Source organism: Rhinoraja longicauda, chromosome 2 (assembly GCF_053455715.1).
Source record: "Rhinoraja longicauda isolate Sanriku21f chromosome 2, sRhiLon1.1, whole genome shotgun sequence".
Taxonomy (NCBI): Eukaryota; Metazoa; Chordata; class Chondrichthyes; order Rajiformes; family Arhynchobatidae; genus Rhinoraja; species Rhinoraja longicauda.
This window is the reverse complement of record NC_135954.1, coordinates 93,544,481-93,561,305: the sequence shown is the minus strand read 5'-3', so window position 1 is coordinate 93,561,305 and position 16,825 is coordinate 93,544,481. Positions and strand designations below refer to the sequence as shown.

The window sequence follows — 16,825 nt, the reverse complement described above, 5'->3', positions numbered from 1 at the left end:
GGCCTGATTGTAAGGGAGCAGGGGGTGGGGAAATAAGCTGGAAAAGAGGAGAGGCAGGACAAATTATGGCAGGTAATAGGTAGACACGGAGGTGCAGAGCAGGGGTGTCATAATCCTTCTGAGAATTATTACCAGTGAGGTCCCATGGGATTGTTTTGGGACTGGTTTGTTTAATAACTTTACAAATGGTCAAAGTGCAAAGAGTCACAAGCACTGTGGGCACATTTTCACATTGTGCAAAGCTTATGGCAGTAGTGGATAATAAAACTGAACAGGAAAAATTGCATGTGGGGAGTCTAGAAAAAGGTGGTCATATAAATGAAAGTAATGTGCGTGGAGAGTGAAGGTGATCTGAGACAGTAAATTGAAGCCTAGTGGTGAGTAAGACAGATCCGATACAGGATGCATTAATAGTCAGTCTGCCACTTTATGCTGCTTCTAATGCTATGTAAAGTTATGGAGGGCAGTGTTGTGCAGAGAAGTTGGAAGTTTTGAGCACAGGAAGGGGAGTGCTTAAGAAAATAGAAAGATTGAATTGTGTTGAACGGATTTGCAAATGTGCGTGTTTACACTGCAAAAGGACAATTTGAAATGTTTGCTGCTTTTACGTAGTACAGTACAACGCAGGAATGGTCCTTTGGCCCACTGTGTCTAAGATGATCATGAGGCCAATGTAACTGATCTCATCTGCATACACGTGATCTGTATGCCTATGTTCCCTGCCTGTTCATAAGCCTCTTAAACGTCATATTGTATCTGCTTCTACTACTGACCCTGCCAGCAAGTATCTGTAAATAAAAATGATCTTGCACATCTTCTTTAAGCTTTCCCCTACTCGCCTTAAATCTCTGCCTTAGAATATGTGACATTACAATGATGCGAAGAAAGATTATTGACTATTTTTGACCAGTCCAGTTAATGAGCCTCAATCCTCCACAGAGGCAGCCTGGATAACTGAGTTTCATCAGCAGTTTGTTTTTTGCTCCAGATTCCAGCATCTGCAGACTCGTGCATCTCCACCTCGACTATTTACTCCAACTATGCCTGGTAATTTTATAAAGTTCACAAGTTATAGTAGTAGAATTAGGCCATTCGGCCCATCGAGTCTATTCAGCCATTCAATCATGGCCGATCTCTGCCTCCTAATCCCCTTTTCCTGCCTTTTCCCCAAAACCTTTGACACCCGTTCTGATCAAGAATTTGTCTATCTCTGCCTTAAAAATATCCACTGACTTCGCCTCCGCAGCCCTCTGTGGAGGGCAATGTTCCATCAGAATGCCATTGTGCATCTGTATAGTTGCTGCCTCACAGCACAACAGACCTGGGTTCCATCCAGACTGCGGATGCTGTCCGTAGTGCTGCAATATGATTGGCCAACTTTCATACTCAATGCCTTGACTGAGGGAGGCAAGCGTGCTTTATTTACATCTTCTTTACCTCCATGCCACTTTAGGGAACAGAGAATCCACAATGTTACAATCCCCATATCTTGTCCAGTAGAGTAAAAAGTGCACTCCGATGAATAAAGTCCTAGCCTGACCAACCACTCCCTGCAGCCCAGTCCAAGCTACATCTTCGTAAATCTTCTCTGCACCCTTTTAAAAGAAAGAAATGACATTCTCTTTTGGTATGTGCCAGTGTAGGGTTTGATCTGGCTTAGATTTTGTAGTAGTAACTGTAATAAAGCTACCTAATTTTATGGTTATCTCTCTTTCAAATTGACTTCAATCTACTCATCAATTCAAACTAAACTCAACTCAACATTTTTTTATTTTTAGAGCATTTGTAGCTTATTATGGAAATCCTATGGAAATCCTATCGTTGTAGTCGGTGAACTTGTGCTGTAGTTTTCCCTGTTCTCCATCATAATAGGGAAACTTGTTTTACCTGATGCTAGTTGTGGATAATTATTAGTTAATTCTGCTGCAGGATGTGAATTTCTATTCCTTGCTAAATTATATGTTTCACTTTATAAAGATTTTATTTTACTTTGTGCTCTCTGCACAAATTACTTCCCCATCTATCTCAGTATTGCAAACTTGTATTTAGTGCTTTTATTACATTTGCTGCTTTCCAATCCATTGGAATCTTTCCAGAATCTGGGGAATTTTGGAAGATGGCAACTGATTATCCAGCTAAAAATGTATCCCTGTATTGGAGTGAATAGTTCCCACATTTATTCGGATGAATTCTGATATAATTTCAAACGCTTTGATTCGGTGATCCCTCAGCCTTCTGCACATGACGGGTTACATTTATGCAGTGCTTGGCATAGTGGCACAGCTGATAGAGTCGCTGCCCCACAGCGCCAGAGAACCAGGTTCAATCCTGATCTCGGGTGCTGTCTGTGTGGAGTTTGTACGTTCTCCCTGTGACCATATGGATTTCCTTGCCATAGAGGGAGTACAGAGAAGGTTCACCAGATTGATTCCTGGGATGGCAGGACTTTCATATGAAGAAAGACTGGATAGTCTCGGCTTGTACTCGCTGGAATTTAGAAGATTGAGGGGGGATCTTATAGAAACTTACAAAATTCTTAAGGGGTTGGACAGGCTAGATGCAGGAAGATTGTTCCCGATGTTGGGGAAGTCCAGAAGAAGGGGTCACAGTTTAAGGATAAGGGGGAAGTCTTTTAGGACCGAGATGAGAACTTTTTTTTTCACACAGAGAGTAGTGAATCTGTGGAATTCTCTGCCACAGAGGGTAGTTGAGGCCAGTTCATTGGCTATATTTAAGAGGGAGTTAGATGTGGCCCTTAGATGTGGCTAAAGGGGTCAGGGGGTATGGAGAGAAGGCAGATACAGGATACTGAGTTGGATGATCAGCCATGATCATATTGAATGGTGGTGCAGGCTCGAAGGGCCGAATGGCCTACTCCTGCACCTATTTTCTATGTTTCCTCCAGGTGCTCTGGTTTCTTCCCACAATCCAAAGACATGTGGGTTTGTAGGTTAATTCACTCCTGTAAATTGCCCCTTGTGTGTAAGGAGTGGATGAGAAAGTGGGATAACGTAGAGGTAGTGTGAATTGGCAATCAATGGTCAATGTGAACTTGATGGGCTAAAGAGCCTGTTTCCATGCTGTATCTCTAAACTCTAATGTATCTTCTACTTCTTGGGTTTGCATTTTATTAAATGCATTTCCTTATTGTATTTTTCAGGTAAGTCTGGGAACAAGTGACACTGTCTTTCTGTGGATTCAGGACCCAAAACCTGCACTGCAAGGACATGTCTTCTGCAACCCAGTGGACAGCGATGCCTACATGGCACTCATTTGGTAAAGGATAGTTTTTAGTGTTGAAAGAAAGGCCTGCACAAAGCTAAATATAAATTCATATCATTCCCTTCTTTCTCTGGACCATTACCAGTGCCCCATTACTTCCACCCTTCAGCTTGTGTGTTTGAGCACCTAAGTGACATTGCTATGCCTTAGCTTTCAGTGAATAAAATGTCTGGGCATTAGTTGGATCGAAACCAACATCAGTAACATAGTGCAGGCACTCCCTGACTTAGTAATGGGCAATTTACATAAACTTGCACTTACGTAAACAATTCTTTCAGCCAACTCATGCCACGTGGTCTCCGCGTCAGAGCTCTCCCCGTGGTCTCTGGGTTGGAGCTCACCCAGTTGTATCCACGCCGGAGCTTCCCACCCCCCTCAGTGGTCTCTGCGTCAGAGGTCCCCCCCGTGGTGTCCACGCCGGAGCTCCCCTTCGTCGTCTCCAGGTTAGAGCTCCCCGCCCCCCCCCCCCCCCCCCACCTCTGGTGGTTGAGTCGAATAGTGAATGTACCCATACACGGTGGCACCTATGCTTCCGATTTGCATAACATGCGACTTATGCCAGGGTCTGCAGGTAACATAACCCTTTTGTAATTCAGGCAGCGTCTGTACTGCCGTTTGTTATTACTCGCGTTAATGTTGAAGGAATATTTACTTGGTTTTGATGATTTGTAACCTCTTGCTATAAAAGGAAAACAAAGCTGGAAACTGCTGCAACTTAGAAAGCTTAAAAATAGCTCAGTAACAGCTTAATGCTCAGACTACATAGGTGCAAGTTCTCAGACCTCCTGCCATCATACATCACGTGTAATGTGTTCATACACAAGGTTTTAGTTCAACATTCACATTATCCCATTATGGCAAGGATAGATTATCATATGTTGAGAAATGGTTGTTGAGAATTCTACCAATCGTGTAGGACTTTATAATGAAGTGCTTTATATTGTATAATACCTGTACTTGCATCTTTATCTAACTCCGCCTTTTCCCTAGTTTTAAGAATGGCTCCCTAACGAGAGAGAGAATCCGTGATGAAAGAGCTTCTAGTTCATGGGATGAATTTGCAAAAGCTTTGAAAGCCACTTGTCCTGGAAATAATGGAAATATAGGTAAAGTGTGCACTGGGCTTTCATGAACTACTTATTATCACTTTTGCCAGTAGAGCGATCAGAGCAGAGACCAATTGAAGCTTCAGTCTTTCCAATGTTTAGCTCGAAGATACTGTAGCTTCTGATGTATGAAAATCTTTAGCATCAGAGGCACCAGGGAAGGTAAAGTAAGCTGATGGAAGTAGCATTGGGTATCATCACCAGGTATGAAGAAGTTGCTGAAGTGGTATCATCAGGCAAAAGATAGTTTTGGATTTTAGAGGCACAGCACGGAAACAAGCCCTTCGGCCCACCGAGTCTGTGCCGACCATCAATCACCCCATACAATAGCACTATCCTACCCACTAGGGACAGTTTACAACAGCCAATTTACCTACAAATCCATACCTCTTTGGAATGTGGGAGGAAACCGAAGCACCCAGTGTAAACCCATGATGCCACAGCGAAAACGTACAAACTCCATACAAATAGCACCTGTAGTCAGGGTTGAACCCAGGTCTCTGGTGCTGTGAGGCAAAAGGAATAAGAGATGGCCAATGATCTCAGGAGTGTCCAGAGGTTATAGTGTGGGTTGAGAAGAGGTCATTCATGATTGTGTCAGAAGGAACTGCAGATGCTGGTTTATACTGAAGATTGCACAAAGTACAGGAGCAACTCAGCGGTCAGGCAACGTCTCTGGAGAAAAGGAACAGGTGATGTTTTGGATTGCAACACTTCTTCAGTCATCACTTCAGACAGAGGTCATTCATGAACTTGGATTTATGGATGGAGGCTTGTGAGGACTGTCAAACTAAGATGGTAAGATAGAGGATAGTTTGGGAAACAGAGATATTGAAAAATGCAGGAAAATAAAATATCCAGATGTAGAAACAAAGAACTGCAGATGCTGGTTTACAAAAGTAGACAAAGTGCTGGAGTAACGCTGGAGTAACAGACTGACAAAGGGTCCCGACCCAAAACGTCACCTATCCATGTTTTCCAGATTCTGCCTGACCCGCTGAATAACTCCAGCACTTTGTGATTCAAAGATAAAATATCACCTGGTTACAATCATAGAAGACTGTGTTTGAAGATTCAGTACGGCTAGATTCCACCATACTCATTCTTACTGAGGTCCCCCATCCCTCAAGGGTGGACAAGGTGGGCTCTCCACATTCATGTCCAGTAAAGTGCAAGGTTGACTGCAGGCAGCCACTGTGGGGATCTGGCTTCTACCAGTGTAATCTGGGTTAACAAGTCGTATAGCCAAAAGGGTGAGACATTAGAAAGAGAGCCAGCACAACAACACAAGGTGATGTAAGATTTATTTGCAAAGCATTAAGTGAGGTAAATGAATGTATTTTAGATAATATTTAGATTATATTATGTGTTTCTATTTTGATTCAAGGTTTTTACTTTGATGTAATGGAGATCACCCCTGCTGCCATTGGTGTTCATCGATTCAATGACAGAAATTTAAAAGTGAGTATGACAAAAATAGATTTGCAGATTGCAGTCTGAAGAAGGATTCCGACCTGAAATAGCAACTATTGGTTTTTCTCCAGAAATGCTGCCTGACCCACGGAGTGCCTCCAGCATTTTGTGTGTATCTTAAGTTTACCTTTTAGTCTGAAGAAGGGTCCCGACCCGAAACATCACCTATCCATGTCCTCCATAGATGCTGCCTGACCTGCTGAGTTACTCCAGCACTTTGTGTCTTTTAAAAAATAAATTACTCAGTTGCCCTTCCTTAGAACAGTGGAAAGAACAATATCATATCTACCGTCTAGGTATTTTGCAGCCTTCTGGAATGAGCATTACATTTTGCAGCTTCGGGTAAGCTGTTTACTTATAGATTCTCATTATGGTGCTTGTGTCCTTTCCTTGAAAATGCCTTCCCAACAGTCAGTCCTCATCAGATTGGGATTGATGGCATTACCCTGTTGGAAGCTGGCATGGGCCTGAAGGGCCAAATGGCCACCTCTTGTGTCATATTAAGTTTGTAAATCCCATTTCATTTCAGAATATCATCTTTGACCTGATAAGACTGCATGCTCAGTTGCCCTCCTGGGTGATAGGATTTATACTGTGACACAAGATACTATTTGGTACAAGTTTATGTTATGATAGAAGTTCCTATCATTTAGCTAATTGGCAGAAGAAGATACACTCCATTCGTAGGGAATACGCCATTTATATGGTTCTCAAGAAAGTACCAGTATCGGTTTATTATTATTGTCATGTGTACTGAGATACAGTGAAAAATGTTAAGTAGGCAAATCATACCATACTTGAGTACATTCAGATTATATCTACTACATATAAAGCAGAATATAATTGAATTTAATACATTAGAAAATAAACAGAATGCAGAATATAGCGTTGGAACTACAGAGAAAATGCAGGTAAAAAAGTTCAAGGGCTGCAATAAGGTGGATTGGAAGAATGGGAATTCATGGTTAGCACGTGACAGGTCTGTTCAAGAGTCTGATAACAGTGGGGAAGAAGTTGTTCCGGAATCTGGTGGTGTGAGCTTTCAAGCTTTTGTATCTGTTGCCTGCCAGGAGAGGGGAGAAGAGAAAATGACCAGGGTGTAAGTCGTCTTTGATTATGTTGGCTGCTTTCCCAAGGCAGTATAGATGGAGTCAGTGTTGGGGATGGGGGGTGGTGCCGGGTGGGGAAGGGATGGCTGGTTTGTGTGATGGACTGGACTTTTTTTACATCGTTGCAATTTCATGCTGTCTTGGGCAGAACAGAAACTGCAGAATAGTGTATTATAACCCTTAACATTTAGACATATGTATTGATTATTTTCTGCAGTAATTTATTTTATTTGCTGCAGTCTTTTATGTAAGCTGCTAATATCATAAAAATCGCCTATTGACTTCAGAGAGGGAGAGACAGTGCTCTAGAGTCATACAGCATGGAAATAGGCCGTACTTGCCCATGTCAAAAAAGAAGCTCTGTCGAGAGGTAGTCTGCATTGGGACCATATCCCTCTAAACCTTTTCTATCCATATGCCTGTCCACATGTCTTGTACATGTTGTTATCGTACCTGCCTCAACTACCCCCTCTGGCAGCTCGTTCCGTATACCCACCATCCTCTGGTTTCTATTAAATCTTCCCCTTCTCATCTCAAACCTGTCCTCCAGTTCTTGATTCCCCTACTCTGAGTAAAAGACACCGTGCATCTACCCTACCTATTCCCTTCACGATCTTATACAAGTATAACATCCTCATAAATCTTTTCTGAACCCTTTCAAGCTTGACAATATCTTTCCTATAACATGGTGCCCATAACTGAACACAATATTCTAAATGCAGTCTCACCAACATCTCATTCACCTGCAACATGACCTCCCAACAAGATTTAAAGGATGTTGCCAGGACTAGAGGGTGTGAGCTGTAGGGAGAGGTTAAGTAGGCTGGGTCTCTATTCCATGGAGCCTAGGAGGATGAGGGGAGATCTTATAGAGGTGTACAAAATCATGAGAGGAATAGATCGGGTAGATGCACAGAGTGTTTTGCCCAGAGTAGGAGAATCGAGGACCAGAGGACATATGTTCACGGTGAAGGGGAAAAGATTTATTAGGAATCTGAGGGGTAACTTTTTCACACAAAGGGTGGTGGGTGTATGGAACAAACTGCTAGAGGAGGTAGTTAAGGCTGGGACTATCCCACCGTTTAAGAAACAGTTAGACAGGTACATGGTTAGGGCAGGTTTGGAGGGATATGGACCAAGCGCAGGCAGGTGGGACTAGTGTAGCTGGGGCATTGTTGGCCGGTGTGGGCAAGTTGGGCCGAAGGGCCTGTTTCCACACTGTATCACTCTATGATTCCATGACTCTATGACCTCTACAAGATCATCCCTCAGACCTGTGTTCCAAGGAGCCTGTCCAACCTCTCCCTATAGCTCAGGCCCTCATCCTGGCAACATCCTCGTAAATCTTCTCTGCACTCTTTGCATGTTAACAACATCTTTGCTATGGAAGGGTGACCAAAACTGGATCCAATAAAAGGGAAAAAAGTAAAGGAGGTCAAGTGCCAGACAGGACATTTTTACTGAAGATTACACTGTTAATCAAAAGGCAATGCCCCTTGTCCAAGACCTAGATCTGACTAATCGCTTGTAAAAGACAGATCCAAAAATGTGGTCAGGGATTTAGCGCAGTTCAATTTAAATAGACAGCATAAAAACAGGCCCTTTGGCCCACCCAGTCCACGCCGACCATTGACCTGTTCACACTAGTTCTACGTTATCCCACTTTCCCCAACGGATTTATGACAATTTACAAAGGCAAATTAACCCACAGACTGCACGTCTTTGGAATGTGGGAGGAAACCTGAGCACCCGGAGGAAACCCACGCTGTCACAGGGAGAATGTGTATAACAGGAGCAGTTTATTTTAGTTCAGAGGTACACCATTGAAACAGGCCATTTGGCCCACCGAGTCCCTGCTGACCATCGATCACCTGTTCTCACTAGTTCTATATTATCCCACTTTCTCATCCACTCCCTACACACTAGGGACAATTTTACAGAGGGCAATTAACCTACAAAGCTGCACATCTTTGGAATGTGGGAAGAAATCGAGCACCTGGAGGAAACTCACGTTGTCACAGGGAGAATGTGCAAACTCCGCACAGGCAGCACCCGAGGTCAGGATCGCACCTGGGTCTCCAGTGCTGTAAGACAGCAGCATTATTAGCTGCAGCACTGTGCCACCCACAAATGGTGAGAATCTAGAATGGATTGCCAGGGAAGGTACAGGAGGCTGATTCAATCATGCCATTCACTAGAGAAGATAGAGAAGATAGACTGGCGATTGATGCTGAAAGGGTTGACGGTGGACATGCAATGGAAGGCATTTAAAGGTCGCATGGATGAACTACAACAAGTGTTCATCCCAGTTTGGCAAAAGAACAAACCAGGAAAGGTAGTGCATCCGTGGCTAACAAGGGAAATCAAGGATAGTATTAAAACAAAAGATGAAGCATACAGATTAGCCAGAAAAAGTAGCATACCAGAGGACTGGGAGAAATTCAGAGTCCAGCAGAGGACAAAGGGCTTAATTAGGAAAGGGAAAATAGATTATGAGGGAAAACTGGCAAGGAACATAAAAACTGACTGTAAAAGCTTTTATAGATATGTCAAGAGAAAAAGATTAGTTAAGACAAATGTAGGTCCCTTGCAGTCGGAAACAGGTGAATTGATCATAGGGAACAAGGAGATGGCAGACCAATTGAACAAATACTTTGGTTCTGTCTTCACTAAGGAAGACATAAACCGTCTGTCGGAAATAGCGGGGGACCGGGGGTCTAATGAGATGGAGGAACTGAGGGAAATCCAGGTTAGTCGGGAAGTGGTGTTAGGTAAATTAAATGGATTAAAGGCAGATAAATCCCCAGGGCCAGATAAGCTGCATCTCAGAGTGCTTAAGGAAGTAGCCTCAGAAATAGTGGATGCATTAGTGATAATTTTTCAAAACTCTTTAGATTCTGGAGTAGTTCCTGAGGACTGGAGGGTAGCTAATGTAACCCCACTTTTTAAAAAGGGAGGGAGAGAGAAAACGGGGAATTATAGACCAATTAGCCTAACATCGGTAGTGGGGAAAATGCTAGTCAGTTATTAAAGATGTGATAGCATCACATTTGGAAAGTGGTGAAATCATCGGACAAAGTCAGCATGGATTTACCAAAGGCAAATCATGTCTGACGAATCTTATAGAATTTTTCGAGGATGTAACTAGTAGAGTGGATAAGGGAGAACCAGTCGATGTGTTATATCTGGACTTTCAGAAGGCCTTCGACAAGGTCCCACATAGGAGATTGGTGTACAAACTTAAAGCACACGGTATTGAGGGTTCAGTGTTGAGGTGGATAGAAAATTGGTTGCCGGACAGGAAGCAAAGAGTAGGAATAAATGGGTCCTTTTCGGAATGGCAGGCAGTGACTAGTGGGGTACCGCAAGGCTCAGTGCTGGGACCCCAGTTATTTACAGTGTATATTAATGATTTGGACGAGGGAATTGAATGCAACATCTCTAAGTTTGCGGATGACACGAAGCTGGGTGGCAGTGTTAGCTGCGAGGAGGATGCTAGGAGGCTGCAGAGTGACTTGGATAGATTAGCCGAGTGGGCAAATGCATGGCAGATGCAATATAATGTGGATAAATGTGAGGTTATCCACTTTGGCGGCAAGAACAGGAAAGCAGAGTATTACCTGAATGGTGACCGATTGGGAGAAGGGGAGATGCAACGTGACCTGGGTGTCATGGTGCACCAGTCATTGAAAGCAAGCATGCAGGTGCAGCAGGCAGTGAAGAAAGCGAATGGTATGTTGGCATTCATAGCAAGAGGATTTGAGTTTAGGAGCAGGGAGGTTCTGCTGCAGTTGTACAGGGCCTTGGTGAGACCGCACCTGGAGTATTGTGTGCAGTTTTGGTCTCCTAACCTGAGGAAAGGCGTTCTTGCCTTAGAGGGAGTACAGAGAAGGTTCACCAGATTGATCCCTGGGATGGCGGGATTTTCATATGAGGAAAGACTGGATAGACTGGGCTTGTACTCGCTGGAATTTAGAAGACTGAGGGGGGATCTTATAGAAACATATAAAATTCTTAAGGGGTTGGAGAGGCTAGATGCGGGAAAATTGTTCCCGATGTTGGGGGAGTCCAGAACCAGGGGTCACAGCTTAAGGATAAGGGCGAAGTCTTTTAGGACCGAGATGAGAAAACATTTCTTCACACAGAGAGTGGTGAGTCTGTGGAATTCTCTGCCACAGAAGGTAGTTGAGGCCAGTTCATTGGCTATATTTAAGAGGGAGTTAGATGTGGCCCTTTTTGCTAAAGAGATCAGGGGGTATGGAGAGAAGGCAGGTACAGGCTACTGAGCTGGATGATCAGCCATGATCATATTGAATGGCGGTGCAGGCTCGAAGGGCCGAATGGCCTACTCCTGCACCTATTTTCTATGTTTCTATGTTTCTATAGAACCCACATAAACAGCACCTTGGTCAGGATTGAACCTGGTTCTCTGGCGCTGTGAGGCAGCGGGTCTACCAGCTGCACCACTGTGCCGCCCATTTAGATTTATTATTATCACATGTACCAAGGTAATAATTGGCAAATGACTTCAGAATATAGACAGAACGTAGAATTTTGTCTGCCTGTGCTAGCAGCCTGAGTTAAATTCTGGGATTTAATTGAGGGAAGTTTAACTGATTGCTTAGGATATAATATTGAAATACTAACTGCAAAACTGACATCTAATCATTGGGAATTACAAGTGGATTTACTAATGTTGTACAAAGAATTGATATTAAATCTAATGCCAGCAATAATCTGGCATTTTTAAAAAATGCCCTGTAGTTTTAAAAAGACAAACCCTGAATAGTGGCATTGCCTGAATATACTATATGCACCATAACTTCCCTAGCACAATGACCAGGTTTCAGCATCACGTTCTTTATTTTACAGCTCTTTCAATATTTTTCCTTTTCTAAATGCAGATAATTAAAATGTAATATCTCTATTTGGCTGTTTGCAGGTCTCAAACTTTTCAGAAGAGACGGAAATTCGAGCTGTTATTGAGAGTCAGATGCTGGCTAAAAGATCATATGCTGAGAAGCTGGGCTACAAAGTCTGTAAGTAATAGTTCCCTGTTGCAGCATGGTGGTAGGATTGTCTTAGAAGGGCATGGTGGCCAGAGTGTACACAATTATGAGAGGAATGGAATGGACAGCGCACTGAATCTCTTGTCCAGAATAGGGGAAATCGAGAACCAGAGGACATAGTATAAGGTGAGGGGGGAAAAGATTCAATAGGAAACTGAGAGGTACCTTTTTTCACACACAGGGTGGTGGGTGTAGGGAACGATCTGCCGGTGGAGTTAGTTGAGGCAGGTACTATTGCAACGTTTAACATTTAGACAGGCACATGAATATGATAGGTTTAGAGGGATTTGGGCCACACGCAGGCAGGTGGGACTGGTGTAGATGGGACATGTTAGTCAGCATGGCAAGTTCGGCCAAAGGGCCTGTTTCCATGCTGTATGAATCTGACTCAGAGAGTGCTTCACTACCATGACAAAAGTCTGACAAAAGGTAGATTTGGAATTTTGGAATGGTGAAGATGTTTGTTTCAAGAAAGAAGATTGGTTCAGACACCAAATGGGCTTCCTGCCTTTTCTGTGAATCGTGCATTAGAATTTTTAGCATTTACCTCAGCAGCCTACTTTAAAGTTTGTTCAATGTTATTTAAAGGCCTCATTAATCTGTGAAAGCCTTCAGAGGCAATCAAGATTAAGAAGAAGTTCAGCTGGAGAGAAACTATTCCAATTGGCCGAACAATCAGGAGCATGTGGACATATAATTAATGTTAAAGGAACTAAAACTGACTTCTACACTATCCCACTTTCTCACCCACTCCCTACACACTAGGGGCAATTTTATAGAGGCCAATTAACTTGCAAACGCGCACGTCTTTGGGATGTGGGAGGAAACCATAACATCCAGAGGAAACACGGTCACAGGGAGAACATGCAAATTCCTCACAGACAGCAGGCAAGGTCAGGATTGAACCCAGGCCACTGGAGCTGTGAGGCAGCAGCTCTACCAGCTGCACTGCTGTGCTGAACATAAGTGGTGAGCATCTAGAGTCATGCCATTCAGAAGAGAACTGGTTAGGTCTTTAAAATAAAATAAACGCAAGGTGACTAGGAGAGAGCAGAGAATTGGATTGGTCTTGCACAGAGTGGTAGAAACTCAGATGGCCTTGTTTCATATTTTGAATTGTGTGCTTCAGCATGTTTAATTAGTGTCTTGCCTATTTTTAAATTTTCCTCAATCTGACTCATGCAATGTCAATAAATTAGTGTTATAGTTAATTTGCAAAACATTTTTGCTGATTAATTTATTAGTTTCATCTAGACTCAATAGAGGGAAGTAGTATACCAGTAACTACATTCATAGTGCATTTCAGCATCTTGTGAGTATTAGTTAAGGTCACTCCTCATTCTTCAGTGTATGTGGGTAATTTCACTACCTTTTATAACTTTTGCTATGTGATAAAAGCCAATGTTAAATTTGTCCTTGACGGGGAGAAAAGAACAAATGCTTATGCTTTTCTTATTTTAGAAACTAAGAAATGCAGACTCTGGTTTACACAAAAGGGCATAAAGTGCTGCAGTAACTCAGTGGGTCAGGCGGCATCCCTGGATAACATGGCCACATGTCTTTCGGATCAGAGCCCTTCTTCAGACCCAGTTAGAAGAAGGGTCCCGACCCAAAATGTCACTATCCATGTTCTCCAGAAATGATGCCTTCAGACCCAGTCTGAAGAAGGGTTCTGACCCAAAACGCCACCTATCCATGTTCAACGGAGATGCTGCCTAACCCGCTGAGTTACTCCAGCACTTTGTATGCTTTTCATATTGACTGAAATAAGTATTGGTTAAAGGTCAGAAGATCATGTAAAGATCAGTGGAAAAGACAATGCTTTTGAAAGGTTTCTATTTTGGGTCATTGTGTTCCTGAGTTCATATTTTATGTCATTCTATTCATGCCTTTTATTTGACGTAGTCGTATAGCTAGAATTTGTAATAAAACAAATGAAGGAAATAACACGATTCCCTATAAATCCACGTTTATTTTTCACGCTTCTCGGAGGAATAAGAAACACGTTTTCCAATATCAAGAATTTAATTTCTCAGTGGTTTAGAGAAGTCCATAGTTGTGTGCTTGGCTGAAGGCCCTATTATCCTTGCCCCCACATCAGGCCAGGTCACTCTGACTGATAGTTATTCCCTTGGGAAGTGCCAGTTGTCAGCTATCCATGGCTCAGACTGTTTCTAACTCGTGTGCGTGCTTGTGTAAAGGTCTGGAGTGACCCGGAGGTCAGATGCCAGCACATCTGATCTCTTGCATCTGACCTTCTGTCGACTGCTGAACCCATCATTGAATCCAATGGGGAAACTGATGGCTGACAGGAAACAGCACCTAGGCATGAGTGAACCTTTCTCTGGTTGGCATGAACAAATAGCAGGATGCCACATGGATCCCCACTGAGGCCTCAAAGTGTTACAATTAATGTAATGACTTGCATGTCATTACTTATTGCTTGCAGAATCGAATGAAAATGTAGTTATACTTCAGGTACATAGAGTATTGATGAGTTTCTGGAATATTGTATTCAGCATTGGTTGTCTTATTTAGGAAAGGATGTAAATGCTTTGGAAGCAATTCAGAGAAGGTATGTCAGCTTAACAGCTGCGATTAGCTGGAATTTAGAAAAGTCTCCCCTGGACTGTCTCTAATGCCACTTTGTTTAGGTAAAGTGTGCACAGAATCAAGAACCTGAGACTTAAGGGGGGGGGGGGGGGGAGATAAATAGGGACCTGAGAGGTAGATTTTTTACACAAAGAATGCAAGGTTTATGGAACAAGCTGCCGGAGGAGGTAGTTGAGGCAGGTACACGGATAGGATAAATTTAGAGGGACATGTGCGAAATGTTGATGGGACATGTTGGACAATTGGGCAAGTTTGGCCAAAGGGCCTGTTTCCACACTGTGACTCTATGAATCTCTATGTGATAAGAGAAAGCTAATCTCAATTAGCTGAGGTTACAGAACACAAATTTTCAAATTAACTTTCAACTGATGACTGCAAAGAGCATCTCCCGGGACAAAAATATGTTTTAAAAATTTGCTTTGTTCAGATTAGTTAATGAAATTAATGGAGTTTGTCAAAATTTTATTGGACAAGTCAAGTGGAAAGAAGGTGAATCCAATCTGTTTGTAACAGAGATTGCAATCGTTTCCATCCACCACTAGGGAGCAGTTATTGTCCATTCTGCTCAGTTTCTTTATAGATTTCTTAGAACAAAATTCTGATAACCTGGCATATTTGGTTGAGGTATACAAAATTTCAAATATATGTTTGGGACATATTACAATAAAACACTCTTGACTCTTGTTCATTGTCTCTACTACAAGCCTTAAAACCTTGTGATAAATCTTCATATCTCAAACTCTGCTTTTCTATCCCCCATCCCCTACCGTTGACAACTGTGAGGACCCAAAGCGCTGGAGTAACTCAGCGGGTCAGGCAGCATCTCTGGAGAAAGGCGACGTTTCGAGTCAGAAGCCTTCTTCAGATTGATTGTGGGGGGTTGGGGAGGGGGGGGGGGGGGGGGGGCAAAAAGCTGCACCTTCACCCATGGAATTTTCTTACTAGAATCTTCTGTCTGATCAGTCCTCATTCCTCATCCACTACTTTCTTTTGAACCTCTCTTTGTCCAAACCTTCACATGTGATAATTTCGTTTGAAATCAATTTTTGTTTGCTTCCACTTTTGTGGGTTGTTTTACTTTGTCCCTCAGAGTAATTTCCAGCAGGTTCAGTTTTGGTCACCCTGCTACAGGAAAGATTCGATTAAGATGGAAAGGCAGCAGAGAGGATTTACAAGGATGGTGCCAAGATTCGAGGGGCTGAGCTATAAGGAGAAGTTGGGCAGGCTAAGACTTTATTCCTTGGAGTGCAGGAGACTGAGGGATGATTTGCAGAAGTGTATAAAATCATGAAGAGAACAGATAGGATGAATGCCAGACTATTCTTTTTCCAGAGTAGAAAAATCAAGAACTAGACCTGCTGAGTGCCCCCCATGATCTGTCTCTGCCCCCATGGTCATTTGGCACAACTGACTCTGCATGAACCTTTTTGCACTTTACCTTGTTTCTTTTTTTTTTCCCTTTTTGTTGTTTTTATTTTCGCCGTGTTTTATTTATTTTATAGCATCGATATGGAAGTGGCATTCTTAATCTCGTTGTACAATGACAATAAAGATATATTGTGTTATATTGGTTTAAGGTGAGAAGGGAAAGATTTACTAGGTGGAGCAGCTTTTTCACACAGAGAGTGGTTGAGTATATGGAACGAGCCACCAGAGTTTAGTTTAGTTTAGAAATAAAGCATGGAAACAGATGATTCGGCCTACCAAGTCCGCGCCGACCAATAATCACCCCGTACACTACTTCTATCCTACACGCTAGGGACAATTTACAGAAGCCAATTAACCAACAAACCTGCACATCTTTGGGACATGGGAGGAAACCAGAGCACCGGAGAAAACCCACGCGGTCATAGGGAAAATGTGCAAACTCCGTATCAATAGCACCCATAGTTAAAATCAAACCCGGGTCTCTGACGTTATAAGGCAGCAACTCTACCATTGTACCATTGTGCGGCCGACAGAGAAAGTAGTTGAGGCAGGTTCTACAACAGCATTTAAAAGACATTTGGACAGGTACATGCATAGGAAGGGTTTGGACAGGTATGGGCCTAATACGGATAAATGGGACTGTTAGATGGGGCATTTTGGCCAAGTTGGGCTGACCAAAGTTGGGCATGGACAAGTTGGGCTGAATGACCTGTTTCTGTGCTGCATGACTCCATGACACAATTTC

The 16,825-nt window shown here is 42.9% G+C and overlaps 1 protein-coding gene across 2 annotated transcripts in view; it reads left to right on the top strand.

Annotated features, from left to right (window-relative positions):
* The window catches only part of xylb (xylulokinase homolog (H. influenzae)), a 219,325-nt gene that overhangs the window by 43,900 nt on the left and 158,600 nt on the right, over nucleotides 1-16,825 (top strand). For both annotated transcript variants that reach the window (XM_078424322.1, XM_078424331.1), the window contains exons 12-15: nucleotides 3,161-3,276; nucleotides 4,273-4,388; nucleotides 5,776-5,849; nucleotides 11,913-12,009. In XM_078424322.1, coding sequence (XP_078280448.1) covers nucleotides 3,161-3,276; nucleotides 4,273-4,388; nucleotides 5,776-5,849; nucleotides 11,913-12,009 — 403 coding nt within the window. The remainder of the gene's footprint in view (nucleotides 1-3,160; nucleotides 3,277-4,272; nucleotides 4,389-5,775; nucleotides 5,850-11,912; nucleotides 12,010-16,825) is intronic.